The sequence below is a fragment of the Andrena cerasifolii genome, chromosome 2, assembly GCF_050908995.1.
Source record: "Andrena cerasifolii isolate SP2316 chromosome 2, iyAndCera1_principal, whole genome shotgun sequence".
Lineage (NCBI taxonomy): Eukaryota > Metazoa > Arthropoda > Insecta > Hymenoptera > Andrenidae > Andrena > Andrena cerasifolii.
The window spans coordinates 16969566-16986400 of record NC_135119.1 but is presented as its reverse complement, the minus strand read 5'-3'; the positions used below and the strand labels follow the sequence as shown (position 1 = coordinate 16986400).

At 38.1% G+C, this 16835-nt stretch overlaps 2 protein-coding genes and 1 long non-coding RNA gene across 21 annotated transcripts in view; 1 reads left to right on the top strand and 2 right to left on the bottom strand.

Annotated features, from left to right (window-relative positions):
- LOC143379016 (uncharacterized) overlaps positions 1–5787 on the bottom strand; it is a 202293-nt gene extending 196506 nt beyond the window's left edge. For 4 of the 16 annotated variants that reach the window (XM_076831278.1, XM_076831268.1, XM_076831273.1 and 1 more), the window contains exons 1-2: positions 4600–5786; positions 1698–2931 (exon numbers count right to left, since the gene is read on the bottom strand). In XM_076831278.1, coding sequence (XP_076687393.1) covers positions 1698–1726 — 29 coding nt within the window. In that variant the 5' untranslated portion in view covers positions 1727–2931; positions 4600–5786. Of the gene's footprint in view, positions 1–1697; positions 2932–4198; positions 4503–4599 lie in introns of those variants that run through there. The other 12 variants (XM_076831264.1, XM_076831270.1, XM_076831281.1 and 9 more) reach the window with 6 other exon arrangements.
- Positions 5788–6886: 1099 nt separating this feature from the next.
- LOC143365927 (uncharacterized) lies at positions 6887–16025 on the bottom strand. 4 transcript variants are annotated; one of them, XM_076806528.1, is made up of 4 exons: positions 12158–12295; positions 11893–12020; positions 7466–7620; positions 6887–7387 (listed from the first exon to the last, which is right to left on the bottom strand). In XM_076806528.1, the coding sequence occupies exons 2-4, from the start codon at positions 11907–11909 to the stop codon at positions 6915–6917; spliced, it is 645 nt and encodes a 214-aa protein (XP_076662643.1). In that variant the 5' UTR covers positions 11910–12020; positions 12158–12295; the 3' UTR covers positions 6887–6914. The 4 variants fall into 4 exon arrangements, with proteins under 4 accessions (XP_076662643.1, XP_076662644.1, XP_076662645.1 ...); XM_076806531.1 differs by lacking the exons at positions 6887–7387; positions 7466–7620; positions 11893–12020 and adding exons at positions 9694–9859; positions 14238–14332; positions 15647–16025 and having other exon boundaries at positions 12158–12382; XM_076806529.1 differs by lacking the exon at positions 11893–12020 and having other exon boundaries at positions 12158–12481.
- Positions 10756–12341, top strand: LOC143365936 (uncharacterized). The gene is made up of 2 exons (XR_013084624.1): positions 10756–11005; positions 12138–12341. It is a non-coding gene; the product is annotated as an uncharacterized LOC143365936 (long non-coding RNA).
- Positions 16026–16835: the final 810 nt, after the last annotated feature.

Here is a 16835-nt window from a genome sequence, read left to right as displayed (position 1 = left end):
GCAACGGAGCTTGAAGGAAGCGTACGTGAAACTTTCGCCCGCGTAATTCCTCAGTTAAGAGGTTAATTGCGCTAAGCGACTATAGTAACAGTTTCATTTAAGTACTTTACATCTTAACTCTGGCCGCGCGCGACATGTAAGTACGAACATTCCGCGCAGGGTGTTCACGCTACAATCGTCCAGCAATTTTCCCATGAACGCACCGCGCGAGAAAGCAAAATGGCCAGAACAGTTTCGCAGCTTATTGCACGTAAGTCCCGCGACGGTGTCGAACGACACAAAATTCGGGATAACATTCGATTTACATAGGTACATAGGTGGACTTGAATTTTAGTTCAGATCAACTCGCAGTAATTTTGCTACGGGTACAGTTTTTTTGTTTACTTCGCATTCGCGGAAATAGTGGTTAAAGAAGTGAACGCTGCATAATACTAGAGTGTTCAAGATCGCGCGATAGTTAAGGGGTCAGTCCACTGTGAAGTCGTGAAAAATTGTCATTTGTTAGTATTTATTTTTTAGTAAACGCAATGCCCGACGTAAATAATTTTTTGTCACCTTATTAACACACTTATTGACAGTATAGAGAAAAATCTATTTTATATTTTTAACAGTTTTTTTTTTAAACATATATCGCACTGATGTAAACGTCTTGAGAAAGCGATGAAATGCTGGTGCAGGAGATTCCGGGAGAACGACGCATTCGAAACAAAAAATTCGCAGTGTGTTGTAATCATTATGAGTGTGGTTATCGCCGGAACCAGGATTATTTTTACTGATACAAAATTAACAAAATTCCGGAGGTTTGAAATTTAAGTGTCGAAGTACGGTGAATCTTCCAATCACTTAGCCTTGTAAAAAATATGAAATGGTTAATCAAAAAAGGTTTCCGTGGTCCCGGCCATAGCTGATGTGCTGAATAACGTGTAAAAATCGCAGACTGATGCTGAGTTATTTTGCCATCACCTGCACCAGTCGAAAAAAATGTTGCTTTGAGATAATCGCGTTTAAAGTTTTAAAACAAATTAAAAAAATTCTTTTAAATTTTGTTGTATAATATAAGAGTATTAAAGTTTTAAAACAAATTAAAAAAATTCTTTTAAATTTTTTTTATATAATCTAAGAGTAGCTTAATAAATACCAAAAGGATTTATTGCATTATACGTTGCATCCACGGAGAAAAAAAATCTTTAAAAAGAGCTTCATTTCTCAAACCGGCCCAGTGGACTGACCGCTTAAACAGTGCTTCTCTTCTGAGTACTGGAAATAACGAACATCTGCCACGTGTTGGAAAGAGGACTAGAAGACACTAACGAATTTGTTAGGAAAAGTAGCGAAGCCTTTTCCCTCTGTAGTTCTGTCCCAGAACCTGCCAGTAGCGTTTATTGTTGACATTCTGATGACCAAAGCTAATTCCCCACTTGGGACTAGTATAGCCCGACCAGAAATGCCACTAGGGTCATTCGTTCGCGGAGAGAATCGCCAGCCAATAACAGCTGGGCGTCCTCTGCGTGTGTCATCGCCAGGCCCTACTGATATACGCGGATCGTCGAGATAACAGAAGGGTAATCTCAGCTCGTCTAAACAAGCAAACAGTACCTTACGAACTCCGGGTTAACCGGAGGCTCGGCTCTGTTCGGTTGAACGACAGGGACGCGACAGGGGTAAGAAATGAAACCGAGGAATGCGTGCGGACTTACCCTGCATTTTCAGTGGCAGCAATGGACATGTGCCTCCTCTCATCGAGGATGGCTGCGGCGTCAAACTGCCGAGAGAGATCCGTGGTAATGAGTTAAAGAGTCCCAGTCGAGCCGTGTTCTCTTTCTCCGCGCGACGTGCCACTACCACCAACCACCAACCACCAGCCTGCACAACACCCCGGCACCAACAACGATGCGGATATACCACCACCGGTTATCGTCAACCGAAACGCACCACTCGATACATCACCATCGACACTGACCCCCTAAATCCGTCAATCACGCGGGTACTTTTAATTCTCCTTCTCTTCCTTCCCCCTCCCTTGCCACGAACGAGCAGAACTTTTTACTCCGGACACTCGTGATCAAAACGATGATTCCTCGCGACGGACTCTACGAAACGGGGGGGTGGACAGGGAATGGGATAAAAAACGAAACGATATTCGGTTTTCACTGTCGTCAGTCTCGCGCGACGCGAACGAAACGGGCGCGAGAATCAACGTAGTCGAATAGTTTCCTTTCCTCGAGCAAAGCTCACGGGCCGGACACGCGTTCTCGGACGCATCGTTCTGTACCTTTCTCCCGTGTTTACCGACATTCGGTCTGTTCCAATGAACCGCGGCGCCGTACGGATCGCACTATCGCGGAAACGGGGGGCAAATAATCATGCGGGCGAATACACACCACTTTTCGTCTGCTTGACCCTTCCCGCGTAACACTCCTCCTTTATCGACTGAGCACCGTGTCACCTTCCTCCTCGCCCTCGAACGAACGATCAGCTTCACTTTTCGACGTTACCGCTCTCCTTCTCGCTCGCACTCGTTCACTAGCTCACCCACTCGCGTGCAAGCAGAGATTCCTGCGTGCCTCCTCTTTTCTCGAACCGTACGCGTAATCTACCGGCGAAGAATAGAAACCTTTGGCGTTCCAATGCGTGCTTCCGTCTTTCCCCCCCCTCGCGTCGTTTCGTTCAGCCGTGCTCGGCTGTCACTGTTCGGCAGCGATCGGTCCCCCCCTCTGCCCGCTGCCCAAACGCCGGGTCCGCTAGAAATATTTAGCGGCCGGCAAACTATTGCGCAGCTAGCGTGGGAAGTACGTCTTGCTTCTGAACGACGAGGAATTGTTTCCCCCAAGGGACGTTCCGATGCGATCGAGCAGCTGGTGCTTCCTTCGTCCTCGTTCGCCAACCTCCGGCTTGCCGACTCTCAGCGAAATCCTCGCAACCTTGTGGACCCTGATAATTAGAAAACAATCGTTGAGCAACGGTGACTTTTCGACTTCGCTTGTGTACAGTGAAATTTCATTAAAAAAAGTATTTCTTCCTTTTAGTATTCTCGCGATCCGGTAGGGAATATTTTTGGTATACTTTGCAATATGTTCTCAATTGATACGCGGAAGAATGAAGAAAAGTCGAGCAGTGGGGTAGTTGATAAAAATTAGAAAATATTAATTGCAAACGAAGTAGGAATACGGGATTCAATTAAATTATGACCTGCAAGTTTGATACCTTGGTACTCGTGGAAGATCGATACCGCTTGATTTCCATTTAATTATTCTCTTCGTTATTCCAATCTACCCCACTTATTGAAGAAAATAGAGATATGATAATTGTGTTAAAAGTCTGCAACGTTTGTGAATTTTTATCGACCCTCCAACCCATAGGTTCGTACCAGGTTGATTATTATCCAAAACCGATATACCTATGCACAGCTGTTTCATTAAATCGAACAACAAGCGGATTTACTATATCCGTGCCAACGTTAAATCCCGCGTAGGCGGGAAATATTGTTTTTTCCGAAACACGTATACCGCTTATTGCGTGCATCGTAATCCGCGCGTCACATGGCGTCGCGCACTTGACGACGCACTACTAATTCAATGCTCCGTATACACGCGCATGTCCACACCCCATTCTGCTTCCGAACATATGTAGACCGAGGCACGTTTAGGAAAAGTTGATCGATATTGTCGTCGACGCTCACGCATTCTCTACGTAGGAGCTACGCTGCTTTCAAATTAGAATTCGAAGACTCGTCAACCGACCTGACAGCGTCAGATAAGCACGAGGAAATGGATTCACCGAGTGGAGAAACGAGAGAGACCCGTAAGAAAGTCTAACCTCGCTGCTCCAGAGAAAAACATCTCCAAAGGCCACCAACTTGATTCTATGCAACCGTTAAAACGACGAACTTCAAGATTATCCCCTGAGCTATCTGAACATAGTACACTAATTTACCACGGATGTCTGTCACTCACAAGTTTGCGTGCGGGCGTTTCAGAAATGTCAGATTAATTCGATAATTGAAGCTTTTATACAACCCTGAGGCGCATTTGAATTTTGGAACTGACGATGATGTAAAAACAATTGGGGACTTTAAGAAAATGAGGGACCAGTATCAACAAAAAAAGTGTAGAGGTGCTTTTCAAAACAAAAGACCTGCTCGAATATAAAGTGTTGTTGAGGAAACGACGCAGCCAGCGCGGTACATTCGAATAGTTACCCTTGCCGACGATTCTCCCGATAACACAGCGAGAGGAAATCTTTCACCTCACTTGGAGTAGAAAGCTTGTCGCGGAGCGCAACCGAAAGCGCGAGGAAGTATGCGCGCGCGCGCGCGCGCCACCAGCACAGCGCGTACAGCGAAGCGCGACGAACTTGACTCTCAAAGTAGTGGACCGTCCGACAAGTTAATAAAAACGGAACGCAGGAGAACCCCACTTTCTTATATTATCGCGCGGACAGCGCAACGTTCACCCGCGACCGTGTCACGCACACGCCCACACACCCACACACACATATACACACACACGGGTTGATCTCGCTGGTGCGATAAAAATTCACGCGACAACAGCATCGGGAGAACACTGAAACGGTAAACACGATATTATTACGCTCACTGACCGGTTCGATTGGGATAAAACCTGTCCGTCCATCGGAGTTGGTCTGAAACTCTTCCGTTCGCCTCTTCCTCGAGTTCACCACCGATCACACCGCGAAGCAAGTTACGATTCTGTCGTTGTGAAATTCGTTGTCCCCCGTCCAATTCCTCCACGCTCGCTGGACGTCTTCTTCCGGAACACTGAAAATTCACCGCCAGGTCCCGAGGCGCATAGCTTTCCGTAGAAAAACACAACGGGGCGCCACGAGATGTGAATACTTCTCTCTCGCTCCTTCCTCCGCCAGCACCTCTCGCTCTCCTTATCCTCTATTTCGTAGCTTTGTCTCGCACGTGTCCGAAAACGCGAAATCGTTCGGCGGAGAGCACGGGGGCACAAAAACACGACCGTTTGAGAAAACTCGACCGTCGGCCGTCAAGCGTCCCGGTCGAAGACAACGTCTCGAGCTCACCGTCTCCTCTTTTTCTCCATAATAGCCGAGACACGTAGTGTTTTACGAAGCGAAAGGTTCGCGGGCGCGTACAGACGTGTGCAAGTGTGAAATGTCCTCCGTGTTGTCTACGTCTTACGCCTCACCCCTTTTCACTAATACCGTTCTCTCACTACGCGAGAGAATATGTACATGGATGTATGTATATATACGCATGTATATATATATCTCTCTCTCTCTTATCTCTCTCCCACTCTCCCCCTCTCCCTCTCTCTCTCTCTCTCTCTGTTTCCGTTCCTTCTATTCTGTCCTTTCGCGATCCTCACTGTGTATTCTTCTTCTTCGTTCTCTATCAGTTCTGTGACCGTGTGCACGGCCCTATACGTGTTCTGTACGTAGTGTACTGCGCGCAGCCAGTCTACGTAGACCGTCCATGTATACGGATACGGTGGCAGGCAGGCAGGCGCGCGCGTTTGTGTGTTTGCGTTTGTGTGTGCACTTGATTAGCCGTGTGACGTCAGGACACGGTTACATCGCCTCGCGATTGTCACTCGAATCGACCGAGCAAAATCGCACGGGAATCCAGGCGGGAAAGGTGGTTCGTAGACACGCGGGACGAGCCACGGACCGCGAAACGACGGACGATCCGTCGCGGAACGGCTAAAGGCGACGGCGAGCCTTCGCGCAAACCACCCGCGGTATTCGTGAAACGACTGACTCCATGCGCAACGATTGCAGTCGTACAGAAGAGACGGGAGGTGTTCCGCTAGGTGGCAGCAGCATTTATCGCGAGGGGGCTCCGGCGGCCGTACTGCGCTCCGCGTACCGCAACTCATGCCGAAGTGTGCCGAGAACGCACGATCGCTCACGAGCCGATTCAATATCAAGTGCATGACCCTCCTTCTCCCTCTCTCTCTCGTCCTGTCTCTCTCCCTCCCGCTGTTCCCGACGAAGCACATGGAACGAGACAAATGACGACGCGTATCCATCAACTTTATTTGTAAATTTATTCGTTTATCACTTTATCGCGTAACGCACGTGACACCTTCCCGACTATTATTAATTCCTGTATTTTTCTGTATGGGGGGAACCGTCGTTTTACCATGTGGAATTAAATTGGACGCTATATACGTATAATAAAATCTCGTATAAATTGTACCATGTAAAATTTTATGATAAATATGGTTGCGCCATGAATATTGAATTTCTGTCACCATGCGTATTCTCCTTTCTAACCAAAAGACCTTCACCCTTTAATAAGCTAGTGCTGAAATTTATTGCAGCACGGATCATATTCACGAACCAGTAAAATATAAAATATAACACTTCATTATGTTCACTACGATATTGATTATCAATAAGCTTTCTGGTTTTATACTCTAATAAAGTGAAATCACGTCCTCTTTATTTTCCCCTTGACGCACATTACGAGCCAGGACATTTCTTAATATTGTTTGACAGAGGATTAAGTTTTCAGCACTCTCCTCCAGCTACGTGAACTAATAAAAGCAGAGGAATTACAAAAGGAAAAATATGTTTTCAACAGTATATTACACAACTATCTGGAATTTTAACAACTTGTGTAACAAATATTGGTACTAAGCTGACAGGAAATTATAATCTGATCGTTTTATAGACGTAGCTTTATGGTCACCAGCGCTTCCAACAGATTTCGTAATTTAACGAATTTTAGTTCTTTACAAGAGAATACCTATAGTATAAATAGATGTGCAATTTATTTTATGTACTTTCCGATAATTATTTCCTATTGCTTCCTTGATTCAGTTATTTCGTTGAGCAGTTTGTGAATAGAATTCATACGTGTTAAAGTTATTTTGTATGTACATAAAGAAATTGAAGGTTTTCACAAATTTATTTATAAATTTTATTTACCGATTCCCTTGCATTTCTCCTTGCGTATTCACATATGTTAATAGAAATGATGAAATATCTGGGCACTTTTCTTTTACGAATTGTTCTATGTCCAGCTTACTGCCGCGTGACAACGTTAAGTCAGTGCATGGTATCAGAAGCTTACAAACAGGTAATGAACGCGCTAGTAGCGATTTATGTAAAGCAGTATAACCATCAGCGTCCTTTAAATTTGGATTCGCGCCAGATTTTAACAAAAGTTGAACAATGTTAACGTGACCTTGCATGGCTGCTCTGTGCAGAGCAGTAGCATGGCCGCAACGAGTCTGTGCATTCACTTTTGCATTGCTTTCCAACAATAATTTGCAGACTTCGTAATGTCCATTTCGAGCTGCATAATGTAAGCTTATGTAGCCAGCAGAATCCTCCACGTTGGCTGACACGCCCTTCTTCAGTAACGCTTTCACACGATCTAAATCGTTATATTGCGCTGAAAGTTACGTAAATAGTTATTGGAAAAGTGATCACAAGTACGTTCTGTAATATTTATTATAATTCAATTATTTACCTGCATACCAGATTCCACGTTCGAACTCAATTTCCGTGAAAGATTGTCGAACACCAACATTATCCCTCGAACTGCAGCACACATCATGATCATTATGACCATGCTCCATGTTTGTGGTTTGTCTGGCTACAGGTGACTGAATAAATCTTCTTTGCCTATTATTTCAACGAACAAAAAACGGATATTGCGCGTGACTTTTATCTTTTAAATAAAGTTGATTTCCTAGACTGTGTTTAGATTGTATATATTTTTTAATCAATGTTCATTCACAATATGCAAAAAGTGTATTTTGTTTACACAATTCGTGTGTATACGAGTTTACAACTTGTAAGAATATATCGAATTCGCTTATAATTAGAAGGCCGGTACACAAACGTGGCCTTTTGTATTATTAAGTTTCAGTTACTTTGTAATAAGTAGAGCACTTTAATTAGTCGCTACAATTTGTTTTCACATCGACAAGCATGATGCTGCGCTAACAAATGCTGCTTTATCGCTTCGTAAACTTATTCCATAAATGCTGGCCGCAATACAAATTCTTTCGTCATATTGCGTGATGTTAATAATAGTTTTGATTCCGTATATTCCATACTAGTATAAAGATTGCACGTACATACCAAGGGAAAGGAATAATACAAAATATTACAATCCGGTAACAAAAACGATCTGAACGTAAAATGCACGAATTACTTTAATAGAAGATATGCGAATGGACTGAAGTAACATATTGCACGAAATGTTAGCGAAGTCTAATTCTACTTAAAGTAAAAAAAAATTAATTAGAATCAGTTCGCTATTCCTTTAACATGATTTTGTAAGCACCTACGTCCATATCTACCCGCTCAATAATTGCTTTTCACGCGGTTGCACATTACAAATAAATTAACAGTTGCTGTATAGTATTGTAATCGGAGAAATTGTAGAAAATTTCGAAAATTGTACCCGTACAGTCTTATTGTTGTAACGTTCGTTATTCATTTATTATTAAAATTGAAAACAATATATGACACATTCTTCTTAATACAGACTAAAATAATGAGAAAAAAAAACGGGACATGATTAGTACAGTTTAAATATGAAACAATACAAAGGAACCGCGAGTTACAATTAAATACTTTTTACGACGTTTAGAAAATTGGTAAAATGTATGGTTAATTTACCGACATATAAACTCGTCCAATAAAAGGCACATATTTCTAAAGTTAAAATAATATCGATCGAAGCTCGATAATAAAATGGAACACACTAATTCATATACCAGTGTGTTCGGAATATGAATTTTTGGTATATCGTTAAATAAATTAATACTCTGCTCGTAATAAGCACATTTCTCATTGTGTGCGCACGTGACGCGCAATGGCAACTGCGCGCACATATTTTAGGTATAGAATTATATAGAATTGCTGTTGATTTCGAATTCTGAGGACAGTTATTGGTACTACAGTTCTCTTTGTAGCGTCCACAGTGTATCCGTCTTCCCCGTGCTGCAGATAACTCGATATCCTAACTCTGCCAGGGCATTAATGACGGAGAAAGGTGGCCCTGAAATGAATTATGTTTCACAAATTAAAAGGAGTACTGCATAACGCGAATGTACAGTCGAAAAGAGGCGGATTCCGCGTGGAAAAATTAAGCGAAAATGCAGAATTAAATTTTTCGTACCAGGCCCCGTTCTCGAGAAAATCGATTTCAAATGTTCGTCGTATACGCGTACGATTGAGTACTTCGAGGCGTTAGAAAATTATACTTTTACGGAATTTAATATTACTTAAATCATAATATTCGTGATGTATAATTGTAAATATATTTAATGTGCTATTAACTTGAATTTCATATTTCGCACTTGCAATACGCAAAAGAATTTTAAACGTAGGAGCGCAATACATACAGCGAAGTAACAAACGTAAATCATAAACCTATTTTTATACATGTGTAACTACTATTTCTATTATTAACGCTAGAGTGAAGTTTTAAAATTATTCGAAAATGTGACTGGGCATTTATTTCTGCCCAAGTTATTAATACTAACTGCCTAAGTTATATTGTTTGAAGTATATCCAACAACTATCATTACTTTGCTCTCTCTCTCTATATATGTATACGGGAAAATCAAATTTAGCAATTAATAATAAAAAAGATCAATTGACAATATTAACCTTTGATTATAACGCCGTTGGAAGCTACTGCCCCAGAGTTTGGAAAACGCTTGGAAAGGGCCAACATTTCGTCCGAATTTAAGCCAAAGACAGTGCAATCGGACGAAAAAGGGGAGGCATTTACGCCAACGTAATAGTAACTCTCGTCGCTCATTACGCTGGCTAATTTTCCGATTGCTGCATTCCTTGGTTGTGTCATTGTTGAGCTAAAAGGGTTGTTAGACTTCGTCTTTTATTGCTAGAAAAAAAATTTTATATCCAGCATATTGCCACGAAAAATATAAACGTATTTCGTAGCTTCGTATATATCATACGATATTATTTTTATTTTTAGAAAATAAAACTATTAATATACGACAATTATCTTATTTATTATATTCTGTTTTATATTAAAATGTGCTTTTATACAAATTAATGCTACTAAGTATGTTATGTATATACACGACTGAGAACATTAACTCGCATGATTTTCCTTTTCTAGACAGAGAAGAGGAGAGAACAATTTATTTCATGTGTGCGCAAGTTGCACAGAAATATTCGCTCCAAATTGCTGAAACAAGTGATTTAGTAAAATATATAATTTGGAACACTTGAGATTTCAATCTATGGCTCATATATAAGTAGAAACATAACTAAAATCTAAAATAATGTTGGAACGCTTGCATTGCATTTACTTTTTACACCAATACATACAAAATCCCTTATGATAAATCATTTCCTAGTTTCACTAACATGTAAATTGAACATTATATTACTTTTTCCATGAATGATCTTGCACGATAAGATATAAAACGTAAATTCTATTGCATAAAAAAATATATCTGAATTTTTTCGTCCATTTACATAATCAATTGCAAGTACAAACTATTTTTTTCTTATTAAATAAAACCATACAGTAATACATTATCTGTAATTGAAAGTCATTATTTGTATATTGTTAGATAACATGTGAAGCTACCCTTGTTCAACAGTGTTCGATCAATTGCATTTTTCATTCCCCTGCAAGTTGCATCGCGCAAATTTCTTGTGACCAACAAATGGCACTGTAAACTGTATGTCTTTCGTACTTTGTTATTCCAATGTCTTATGTTTTACAAGTTGCGCGACTCTACCCGGAGCACATCTTTCCAATAACTGCAGCTGATATATTTTCTTTTATAACGGCAAATACCCAAGTGACTACACAGATGAAATTGGCAACCATTTTTTAACGTAATAGTTCCACATAATTCCCTGCTTTATTGCCATAGTCCTGTTTGCAAACAAAACTTTGACGAAACACTTTGCGTCGTTTAGTATATATAGAAAAGAATAAAGAAGTTCTTTTCCAATTTACATTACATTACGCTCTGTTCTATTTTATATGGAATCAAAACTAAAATATGTACATACAAAATTTAAGAATTTGCAGAATTTTAATAGAGTATAATTTTACGCTAAGATCAGAATTTTATTATTAGCTCAGCATCAAACATGTATTGTAATTTCAATTTAAATAATTTTGTGGATCAGCGCGCAATATATTATTTATTCAATAAATTTACGCAAAAATGCTGTTGTACATAATACATATACATATTTTTTGAATACTTTCAAATTAGGGAAATCAAATTCTCAAAATCACTCTTGTCACCTATAGGTTAGCAAGTTTGTAGAGTCAAAACAAAACTTTGAAGTCAGTGAAACTTTGGTGCATATATATGTAAATACATATCGTAAAATCTATTGATGTAGGTTTATGCAATGGCAGAAGTTTTACGCGAATATTGCTTCAAATAAAGAGCTACATGTAACACTATCAGATAAAACGATTATTGTTTAATACAATACATCTGATATCATGTCTGATATGAAATTAAAACGTCAACCGTTAATAAGTCTAACCAACGTAACACACTTTCATGCCCGTTGCTACCGCCATGATGGAGGAGGGGAGACAATGGAAACAAATTCCTGTCGTGATTTCGCAAAACTTGATGATTTTTCAATTAAATATGAATCGAAAACTATAGCAAATACTTATATCATGCGTAACCTTAAAGTTATATTTTTATCACAGATACGTGTATTGAGTATTCTGTAAGCAGAGAACTCTGAGAAAAGTGTATGAAAACGAATAAACAAGCCGATAAAAAAATTCACGATAATTTTTGCGTGCATTGAATTGCAATTTACCCATATTTCTTTTTCAATAATGTCAAAAACAGCTTAAATTTTGAAGAAATAAACAGAAACTATTAATAGTTTATCTAATAAAAAATCATAAATTACCATCTTGATATATTCATCTTATGGTGCTTAATATGTATTTAACGTACAGATTTAGTAACTTTCTTTCCTCTTGCCCTTAAATTCTAGATTGTATAGTCAATTTGAAAATTTGTTGAATTCGTAACGTTCTAATGAAAAAGAAACTTAATAAAATCGTTAATTTTTTTTGCGGATGGTAACTAACCAAATTTTGATTACTCGGCGTGCAATACCTTTTATCGCATAGTTATTTATCTAAACGATAGTGGCCAATATTATATCGTACCTGCCTTAATAACAGGTTCCGGTTCAGGTTCAGAAAAATCTTTCCTCATGGTCCACATGTACTCATTGTAGTCTTGTTTAACGCTGGTGCTCGAGGATGCAACAACTTTATAACCAAGAACCTCTAAAGCAGTTAATATTACACAAGGATGTTGCAAGTATACTATTGTCGAGTCATCGCAATATCCCCCAGACGCAAAACGACTCAGTTGCTCTATGTCCGACGCTACAACACAATACAATAATATGCATTTTCAATATTCGATTGTCATATCACGAATTCTACGTAAATTCCTCGAAGAATGATAGAAATTATAAACGTTCTCACTACTTCGAATGGCAAATATTACACTCGATTTCAATTCGCAGCTTGCGCGATAATTTTTATCTCGTTATCGAGAAGGAACGCCAGTATATAGGTATCTATATAGAGACGCGGTAGCGTCTCGACGCCAAGTACAGGAAAGACACCCTGTATATGTCGACTGTCGCTACCGTGTAATATTTTAATACGAATAAACATTTTATTCAAAATACTTGGCGCTGCGTCCCGAATTGGTGCTGCTAAACTGAATAAATACGTATAAATAGCATTAATTAATCTTTTTCTTTCTTTCTTGTGTGTGCGTTCATGATTGTGTGTATGTGTGCGTGCGCATATGCTACGTATGACATTAGAATTAAACATATGTAGAATAAATCTGACTGCGTTTCTAATATGTATATGTATATGTTGTATTTTGAATAAAATGTTTATTCGTATTAAAATATTTATTTGTATTTATCATTACCTTTATGTACGTGCAGCTCATTTTGATTTCACATCTTTTTTTATTTTATAATTATTGTTATCTTCTATTTTTTGTGATTTATTTGCTTTCATGTACTTGGCGTAATTTTTTTACATATCTGAAGTTTTTTATGGAGATATTGTTTTACATTTACGCAGAACAAAGAAACGTCGAAAGAATACTTGGTCTGAAGAATTTTTCTTGAGTTTTCAAATCAATCATATTAATATAAAAAAAGTCGGTAGAGGAAAATTTATTTTATCGCAAATCACGTGATATTTGACATTCTTTCTTTAAATAATTTTGATTAAAGCTGTAAGCTCAAAAGCAACTAAAAAAGTAATCAGAAAAGAAAGTACACATGAAAATAGATGCAACCATAGTAGGTTGATTTATTTATCTAAATTAAAATTAAAAAAATAACCAATACTATATAATTATAATTAAAAATTGATTTATTCATAGGTATATAAAATTAAACATCTTTGCTGTATTTGTAGTTCTACCTGCAACAATTGATAATTTCCAAAACTTGTTAGTGTTTTTTTTTTTTTAAATTGTTCGTTCTGAAGTATATTGAATGACATGATTAGGAAAATTTTTTCATCAATTTTGGTTAAGATCTTCTGAATACCATGCTTTATGAAAATAAATCATTTTTTTGCATCCTTTTTGAACACTTTTTTTACAAGGGTAAAGTTAATTAAGTTTTCATTTCCTTACATAATGTTATTAAAATTAGTTGTACATCACATAAATGATAATCATAATTAAAATAATTACTACCAAAACATATCATGAAGTTATTTTTGTTTCTTTATAAATGTGGAGGAAATGATTATATTCTGTACTTTTAAAATTAATTTTGTTACAATTGATCATTCATTGCTACATTAGAAGAAAATAAAAATAATTCGTATAAATATGTTCACCTGCAATCTGAAGCCTGATTTAAAAATATATATTACACACTTTTGAATATGTACAGTACAAAACAAAAGAATATCTTAAAACGTGCTTGCAATGTAAAATCATCAACAAGTTCATTACACACAATCTTACGATGATACTAGTAAATAGAAAATAAATCATAGCAAAGGCTGGTTCAGAAACGTCTAGTAATTTAGTCGGATAGCGAGTAATTTAGTACTTCACCGTGTGTGGACATTAAAATTTAGTCAAGTAGTTTAGTAAAACAATTCTAAATTACTAAATCACTCGCCACTCGACTAAATTGCTGGATGTCTCCGAACCAGTCTTGAAAGCTCAAACATCCAAATGAAACTATACCTTTAAGACCTGATACTAAAACCCTCCACGGATATCTATGACCATATGATGCAAGATTCCCCCGTACCAAAATGTATGGCATCTGTAATAGTGTGCTAAAACAAATTTATTATCTAAACATTTTGAATTCATCTACAGGGTAATTCACTCAACTCAGAACGCGCACAAGAGAATAGATGTCTTGCATGGCCTTTTTCAGACAATCGCTTCAACATTTATCCTCAGACTCAGGGGAAAACGAAGCAAAAACCCTGAACAAGGCGTTCGTACATCCAAAATCCAATTTCTTCTTTAGCACAGGAACTGACTACTTGGTCAATTCATCTGTTATCGCGCTTGCGTGTTCTGAGTTAAATGGAAACCCTGTAATTCTGCTTACATCAAGCTTAACATTGCATGTTACATGTATAGAAGAATTTAGATTATACCACATATTGTAATTTAATCTACATATATATAAAAGAAGAAGTCCTGACTGACTGACTGACGGACAGACTGACTGACTTATCAACTCCCAGCTCAAACCATTTAACCTAGGAACGTGAAATTTGGAAGGTACATTGTTTTCATGATGTACGCATCCACTAAGGAAGGATTGTTGGAAATTCCGTCCCCAAGGGGGTGAAGAGGGGTAAAATGTATTTTCATGGATTCCTCAAAATCTCTTAGACCCGATTAGATATCAACTTGGTTTTTACTTCAAAAGATTAACCACATAAATGCCTAAAATTTAATTTCAGGATTTTTCCTTAACCAACCCCTAAGGGAGTGAAAAGGGGTGTCCCTCGTATCTCTTAGGCTCAAAGCTAAGCGCGGGAGTATTTTGCTAGTCTTTTATAAAAATAATGAATCACCTCGTCATTGGCCTAATCATAGACATATATAGATGGAGTGTAAGCTGAGGGGGGTATAAGATTCGCGGTAAGGGGAGCGATACAGGCAAATCGGGTAACGCAGTGGATATGCATGCCGAATGCTTCCGAAGCTAACCCGACGTACCTGTATCTGACCTCTGCCCCAGCTTCTGCTTCGTCTATATGTGTCTATGGGCCTAATATGAAATGGAATGTTGTTCAGTTAATGTTGATAATATATTCTAAAAGGAAGCCAAGTACATAAACTTTTCATGTCGTACCTAACCTAAAAAGTTTTGCAATAGTAGTTGCTTCTTAGCTTAAAATTAAATTCTTTGTTTAAGAACCATATAACTCGAAAAGTGGAACTTTTGATTAAATAACGGAGAAAGTTTGTTGTTTCTTTAAAGACTTTCTGTTATATAGGAAATAATTATTCAATGTTTCGTGTATACATAAAACGATATATCATATAATAGATCTACTTAAAATATACATAATAATTATAGAATTACCTGATGTCATTAACCTTAACCACATTATGCATCAACTCACCTGGTAACATGTACAGAATTCCAATTCTCTCAATGCAATTTTAACTAGAAACTTTATTATACTTCAAGACTGCTTACTAAAAATACTGAAGCAAACAAACTGAAATTTTGCTGTCGAACACTGTGAAAGTGCTCAAGTTAACAAGAAACTACACACAATTGTTTGGAAGCTGAATGAGCTGAATCTCATTGTTAGTCGTGGTCGTAAAAGAATAGGTGAAACGATGCAACACACGTAAAAGTTATTTTTGGCAGCATATTCTAAAATATAACAATTGTTAACATTTATAAATCCTAGCACTGTTCAAACAACAAAAGTGTTTGGGTTCTTTTCCAATTAAAATTGGATGCAATATTTATTGTTCAGGTGCATTGAAACTGCGCAGTCATTGGATAGCTTTGCGCGCACTAACGGAATTCCCCAATCACGTCTTTCGTGAGGCGACATTGCTTTTGTCATTTTAATACTTTTATTCCACTGGGCAAATTCCACTTACGCCCTAATCGCCCGTGATTTTCATTAAGGTAGGTTTTTCTAAACGTGACTGGACGCAATGTCAGGTATTTCAAAATCGATTTTCTCGAAAATGAAGCGCAATATCAAAAAAATTTATTCCTTTTTCTTCATTTATTTACTTGTTATGAGTCGAAAAGAAAGAGTAACTTTTTTTAATATCGCGCTTCATTTTCGAGAAAATCGGCTTTGAAATTCTTCGTTGCGTTCAGTCGCGTACAGGAGAACCTTCCTTAATGAAAATCACGGGCGATTTGGGCGTAAGAGGAATTCGCCCAATATCAAACTTTTTCTTTGTATTCAGTATCCTATATTTATACATTATATGTTGAGGAAAAATCGAAATATTATAAACCAATTAACGAAGTTATCTTATGAGCCTTGGATGCATGAGATTGGTTGAACCAATGAAACGGTGCTGTCGAGCTAAAGCCTCGTTCACATTAGTTGTATTTCAAGGAAGGTAAAATTAAAAGAATCTCTACTTCACTTGAAACTTGAAAGAAACCTGAAAGAAAGGATATTTCAAGTTAAGTAAATAACAGGCTCACATTGGTAATGTAATATCAAGTTACTGGAATTTAAGCGACTCGAATATTTGACTAATGTGAACGAGGCCTAATAGCATTGAAAAACCAAGCGGCTAAATATCAATTCCATTAAGTCTAAACACATT

What these genes read in the sequence shown, in the direction of transcription:
- LOC143365927 (XM_076806528.1), bottom strand. An exon ending in ACGTGGAATCTGGTATGCAG is followed by an intron (nt 7,388 to 7,465) that starts GTAAATAATTGA and finishes CGTAACTTTCAG; the next exon opens with CGCAATATAACGATTTAGAT.